At 48.8% G+C, this 6589-nt stretch overlaps 1 protein-coding gene across 3 annotated transcripts in view; it reads left to right on the top strand.

The window, feature by feature from the left end:
* The first annotated feature begins 1020 nt into the window (after positions 1 to 1020).
* Positions 1021 to 6589, top strand: part of LOC122541501 (neural proliferation differentiation and control protein 1-like) — a 32805-nt gene continuing 27236 nt past the window's right edge. For all 3 annotated transcript variants that reach the window (XM_043678323.1, XM_043678322.1, XM_043678321.1), the window contains exons 1-2: positions 1021 to 1161; positions 2552 to 2728. In XM_043678323.1, coding sequence (XP_043534258.1) covers positions 1077 to 1161; positions 2552 to 2728 — 262 coding nt within the window. In that variant the 5' untranslated portion in view covers positions 1021 to 1076. The remainder of the gene's footprint in view (positions 1162 to 2551; positions 2729 to 6589) is intronic.

Raw genomic sequence — 6589 nt, 5'->3', positions numbered from 1 at the left:
CACTGTCCCCACCCAGTCCCACAGGGAGACAGTATCTGACCCACTGTCCCAACCCAGTTCCACAGGGAGACAGCATCTGACCCACTGTCCCCACCCAGTCCCACAGAGAGACAGTGTCTGACCCACTGACCCCACCCGGTCCCACAGAGAGACAGTGTCTGGCCCACTGTCCCCACCCAGTCCCACAGGGAGACAGTCTCTGACCCCCTGTCCCCAGCCAGTCCCACAGGGAGACAGTGTCTGACCCACTGTCCCCAGCCAGTCCCACAGGGAGACAGTGTCTGACCCACTGTCCCCACCCGGTCCCACAGGGAGACAGTGTCTGACCCACTGTCCCCACCCAGTCCCACAGGGAGACTGTGTCTGACCCACTGTCCCCACCCAGTCCCACATGGAGACAGTGTCTGACCCACTGTCCCCACCCAGTCCCACAGGGAGACAGTCTCTGACCCCCTGTCCCCAGCCAGTCCCACAGGGAGACAGTATCTGACCCACTGTCCCCAGCCAGTCCCACAGAGAGACAGTGTCTGACCCCCTGTCCCCACCCAGTCCCACGGGGAGACAGTATCTGACCCCCTGTCCCCACCCAGTCCCACAGGGAGACAGTATCTGACCCACTGTCCCCAGCCAGTCCCACAGAGAGACAGTGCCTGACCCCTGTCCCCACCCAGTCCCACAGAGAGACAGTGCCTGACCCCTGTCCCCACCCAGTCCCACGGGGAGACAGTGTCTGGACTCCCTGTCCCCACCCAGTCCCACGGGGAGACAGTGTCTGGACTCCCTGTCCCCACCCAGTCCCACAGAGAGACAGTGTCTGACCCCCTGTCCCCACCCAGTCCCGGAGGTAGGGCGGGGGAAAGGACAGTGACCCGCTGCCCCAGTTGCAATTGAATAGAAACCCTCCCTGGTTTTGTTGCTGAGAGCTGGGTTTTCCGAATTTCCTCCCACTCCGAGAAAGTGTTATTTGGAAACCCTGTCAGACGTTGTGTTTTCCCACCAGCTCTGTTTACTCACAGCAAGGTCATCCGGTCACATTGCAGGCAGAGATTAGGCAGGGCTGTTGCAGACCTGCCGACATGGTGTCCCGTGGGAGCGTTCCCGTTCTGGTGCCTGTCCTCGGCCTGCTCCTGCTGGCTCTCCGGTCTGCCATACCCGTAGCTGGTGAGTACAGTGTGGTATCTCTGTTGAAGGTGAAAAAAGTGAAGCCTCCCACAGTCAAACAGTTAACTGCGTCGGCGGTTGTTCCCGAGATTCTGTGCGGAACAGCCGAGAGAACGGTGCGAAAGCTTCGACCGAATCACTGTCTGCGAGGGGCTATATAAATGCAGTTGTTGTGAGTGGCTGCAGTGAGCTACCTGCCTTCGAGTCAAAAAGGTTGTCGGTACAAATGTCACTTCAGGCTCTCGAGGGCATAATCTATCACAGAATCCTTACAGGCCATTTGGCCCATCAACCCTCGAAGGCTACCCCATCCATACCCATTCCTTTACCTTATCCCGATAACCCCGCACTTCCCATGGCTAATCCACCTAATCTGCACGTCGCGTCATTTTACAGCAGGAAACAGACCCTTCGCCCCAACCACTCCATGCCAAACTTTAGTCCCACCTGCCTGCTCCTGGCCCACATCCCTTCAAACCTTTCCTATCCGTGTAATTACCCAAATGTCTTCTAAATGTAATTGTACCCACATCCACCAGTTCCTCAGGAAGTTCATTTCACACACCAACCACCCTCTGGTGTAAAACATGTAAGAAGCCTCTCATGCCTTTTTTTAAAAATCTCTCTTCTCAAAAACATGCCCCTAGTTTTGAAATTCACAATCCTAGGCAGGAAACCAGAGCACCCAGAAAAAACCCCACACAGACACAGGGAGGATGGGCACATTTCACACAGACGCGGGGAGAATGGGTAAATTTCACAAAGACAGCTGCCTAATGTGGAATTGAAAATAGGTCCCTCGGTGCTGTGAGGTAGCAGTGATTCCTGATGAAGGGCTTTTGCCCAAAACGTCGACTTTCCTGCTCCTCGGATGCTGCCTGACCTGCAGTGCTTTTCCAGCACCACTCTAATCTAGACTCTGCTTTCCAGCATCTGCAGTCCTCACTTTTGCCCTGTGAGGTAGCAGTTCTAACCACTGAACCAGCATCTAAACTGGCACTATAGAAGGGGTGCTGCACTGTCAGGCACTGAACTGCAACCCTGCCTGCCCTCTCATTGAGTTATATTTTCCAGCATCAGAGGAGCAGGAGAATCTGCCTGACCGGCTGTGCTTTTCCAGCACCACACTCACGACTCTGGTCTCCAGCATCTGCTGTCCTCACTTTCTCCTGGTATTTCTCAGTGAATTGTGGAGATTCTCTCGTGTCCCTGACCGATGTTTGACCCTCGATTACCTGCAGCAGAGAATCCAGTCAGGCTGGGAGTGTGTACATTGACTGCTCCGTGAGTTAATCCCGATCTGTGTCACCCCTGGAGTGATAGCAGCAAATATTAAGGGCCACTAGGCATTTCTTACAGCTGTGGAGTTTTCTTGTTATCCTTTGTACAGAAGCTGCCAATGAACTTGCCTCCGCCAGAGAGAGTGACACCAGCCTCATCAATCCAGAATCTTCACAGAGCACCAGGAACTCTCACACCACAGTGAGAATGACGACAGAGATCCACAGTGGACACGACAGAGCACATCTCAAGACTTCATACTTACTGAACGACGTGGTCTCACTGAGTAGGTAGCAAGCATCCTTCATGGATTGTCCAAAACCGAGAACGAGGGGTCACTATTTGAAAGGAAGGGTTGTCTATTTCAGGCAGAGATTAAATCATTTGCTCACAGAGAGTGCATGAGCCTTTGGTATTCTCCCCTTAATAGAAATGGCATCAGAGTATCTTTCAGGCCGATGTAGATAGATTCTCGAGAAGAGAGAGGCTGAAAGGTTATTGGGGATTGGGTGGGAATGTTCAGTTATTCCTCAGTCTTTGGTCTTATCGAATGGTGTAGCAGGCTTTTGGGACTGAATGGCCCACTTCTGAAACGAACAACAGAACTAGCTGGTGAAACTCAGCAGATCCGGCAGCATCCGTTCTGAGTCGATAAAGTATGGAGTTGAAAATAGCACAACAGGCCAAGCAGCATCAGAGGAGCAAGAGAGTTGATATTTCGGATCAGCACCTTCCATTTGAGCCCTGATGAGGGGCACTGACCCAAAATGTCGACTCTCCTGCTCCTCCGATGCTGCTTGACCTGTTGGGGTTTTTCCCAGCTCCATACTTTATCGACTCTGTCTTTCCAACATCTGTAGTTCTCACTATCTGCAAACATCAGTTCTGAAGCAGGGTTACTGAACTCAGAGTCATACAGTCATACAGCACGGAAACAGACCATTCAGTCCAACCAGTCCATGCCAACCATAATCCCAAACTGTACTAGTCCCACCTGCCTGCTGCTGGCCCATATCCCTCCAAACCTTTCCTATTCATGTCCTTATCCAAATGTCTTTTAAACATTGTAACCGTGCCTGCATTCACCAATTCCTCAGAAAGTTTATACCACATGCAAACCACTCTCTGTGTAAATGATTTGTCCCTTATGCCTTTTTTAAATCTCTCTGCTCTCACCTTAAAAACTTGCCCTGTAATCCTGAAATCCTCCCTCCTTGGGAGAAGATAACTACCATTAACTCTATCCATACCCCTCATTATTTTATAAACTTCTATAAGGTCACCTGTCAACCTCCTAGGCTCCAGTGAATAAAGTCTCATCAGAGTTAGGAAGTCATATTGCGGCTGTACAGGACATTGGTGAGGCCACTTTTGGAATATTGTGTGCAGTTCTGGTCTCCTTCCTATCAGAAGGATGTTGTGAAACTTGACAGGGTTCAGAAAAGATTTACAAAGATGTTGCCAGGGTTGGAGGGTTTAAGTTACAGGGAGAGGCTGAATAGGTTGAGGCTGGTTTCCCTGGAACATCGGAGGCTGAGGGGTGACCTGATAGAGGTTTATAAAATCATGGGGGCATGGATAAGATAAGTAGACAATGTCTTTTCCCTGGGGTGGGGGAGTCCAGAACTAGAGGGGCATAGGTTTAAGGCGAGAGGGGAAAGTTATAAAAGACACCTGAGGGGCAACCTTTTCACGCAGAAGGTAGTGAGTGTTTTGAGCGAGCTGCCAGAGGAAATGATGGCGGCTCGTACAATTACAACATTTAAAAGGCATCTGGATGGGAATATGAATAAGGAGGATTTAGAGGGATATGGGTCAAAAGCTGACAAATGGGACTGGATTAGGTTAGGATATCTGGTCGGCATGGACGAATGGACCAAAGGGTCTGTTACTATGCCGTACATCTCTATTACTCTGTCCAGCCTTTCTTTGTAACTCAAACCTTCAATTTCTGGCAACATCCTGGTAGATCTCTTCTGAAACCCTCTCCAGCTTAGTAATATCCTTCCTCTAACTGGACGACCAGAACTGAACACAGTATTCCAGAAAATGCCTTACCAATGTCCTGTGTAGCCTCACCATGATGTCCCAACTCCAAAACTCAAAGGACTGAACAATGAAGGCAAGCATGCAAAATACCTTTTTAACCACCATGTTGACATGTGATGCAAATGTCAAAGAATTATGTGCCTGCACCCCTAGGTCCTGAAGCATTACCTCGGTTTTCCCTGCACAGTTGCTACCCAGATATGCTGCTGAGCTTCTCCAGCAATTTCTGTTCTCCAACAGCCTCAGTGTTTTGTTCTGTTTTAGTGGATAACTTCTCATTCTGGTTCGAATGTTTTTAACGACATGCTATTGAAACGTCCCCTCTTGTGCCCATCAGGATGAATGCCAAATCCCAAAGGGAACAACATATTCTACAATGTAATATGATCATGTGAGCTAACAATGTGCTCTGTGCTATATTCACATGGTTAAAAATCACACAATACCAGGTTATAGTCCAACAGGTTTATATGGAAGCACTAGCTTTCGGAGCGCCGCTCCTTCATCAGGTATTCACATAGGTCATAGAACATTACAGCACAGTACAGGCCCTTTGACCCTCGATGTTGTGCTGACCTGTGGAACCAATCTGAAGCCCATCACTATTCCATCTTCATCCATATGTTTATCCAATGGCCATTTAAATGCCCTTAAAGTTGGCGAGTCTATGCCTCTACTACTCTCTGAGTAAAGAAACTACCTCTGTCCTATACCTATCACCCCGCAATTTAAAGCTATGTCCCCTCATGCTAACCATCACCATCTGAGGAAAAAGGCTCTCACTGTCCATTCTATCTAACCCTCTGATTATCTTATGTCTCAATTAAGTCACCTCTCAACCTTCTTCTCTCTAATGAAATAAGCCACAAGTCCCTCAGCCTTTCTTCATAAGACCTTCCCTCCATACCAGGCAACGTCCTAGTAAATCCCCACTGAACCCTTTCCAAAGCTTCCACATCCTTCCTATAATGTGGTGACCAGAACTGATTGCAATACTCCAAGTGCAGCCGCACCAGCATTTTGTAGACTGCAGCATGACCTCGTGGCTCTGAAACACAATCCCTTTACCAATAAAAGCTAACACACCATAAGCCTTCTTAAAACCTATCAACCTGGTGGCAACTTTCGGGAATCTATGCACATGAACACCAAGATCTCTGTGCTCATCTATGCTGGCAAGAATCTTACCATTAACCCAGTTCTCTTTATTCCTGTTGCTCCATCCAAAGTGAATCATGTTCAAATCCATTTGCCATCTCTCAACCTCCGCAGCTTATCTATGTCCCTCTGCAACATCCTTCGGCACTGTCCACAACTCCACCAACCTTAGTGTCATCAGCAAATTTACTAATCCATCCTTCTACGCCCTCATCCATGTCATTTATAAAAATGACAAACAGCAAAACATACCTTTGCGGTACACCACTAGAAAATAAACTCCAGGATGAACATTTCCCATCAATGCCACCTTCTGTCTTCTTTCAGCTAGCCAAATTCTGATCCAAACCACTAAATCACCTTCAATCCCAAGCTTCCTTTTTTTTTGCAATAACCTACCGTGGGGAACCTTATCGAAGGCCTAACTGAAATCCATTTGAAGTCAAAGAGTCATAGAGATGTACAGCATGGAAACAGACCCTTCGGTCCAACCCATCCATGCTGACCAGATATCCCAACCCAATCTAGTCCCACCTGCCAGCACCCGGCCCATATCCCTCCAAACCCTTCCTATTCATATACCCATCCAAATGCCTCTTAAATGTTGCAATTGTACCAGCCTCCACCACATCCTCTAGCAGCTCATTCCATACACGTACCACCCTCTACATTAAAAAGATGCCCCTTAGGTCTCTTTTATATCTTTCCCCTCTCACCCTAAACTTATGCCCTCTCGTTCTGGACTCCCCCACCCCAGGGAAAAGACTTTGTCTATTTATCCTATGCATGCCCCTCATAATATTGTAAAGCTCTATAAGGTCACCCCTCAGCCTCCAACGCTCCAGGGAAAACAGCCCCAGCCTGTTCAGCCTCTCCCTGTAGCTCAAATCCTCCAACCCTGGCAACATCCTTGTAAATCTTTTCTGAACCCTTTCAAGTT

The sequence above is a fragment of the Chiloscyllium plagiosum genome, chromosome 37 (assembly GCF_004010195.1).
Source record: "Chiloscyllium plagiosum isolate BGI_BamShark_2017 chromosome 37, ASM401019v2, whole genome shotgun sequence".
NCBI classification, from domain to species: domain Eukaryota; kingdom Metazoa; phylum Chordata; class Chondrichthyes; order Orectolobiformes; family Hemiscylliidae; genus Chiloscyllium; species Chiloscyllium plagiosum.
Note: the sequence above shows the minus strand (reverse complement) of the source record. Positions and strands in the feature narration are given on the sequence as shown.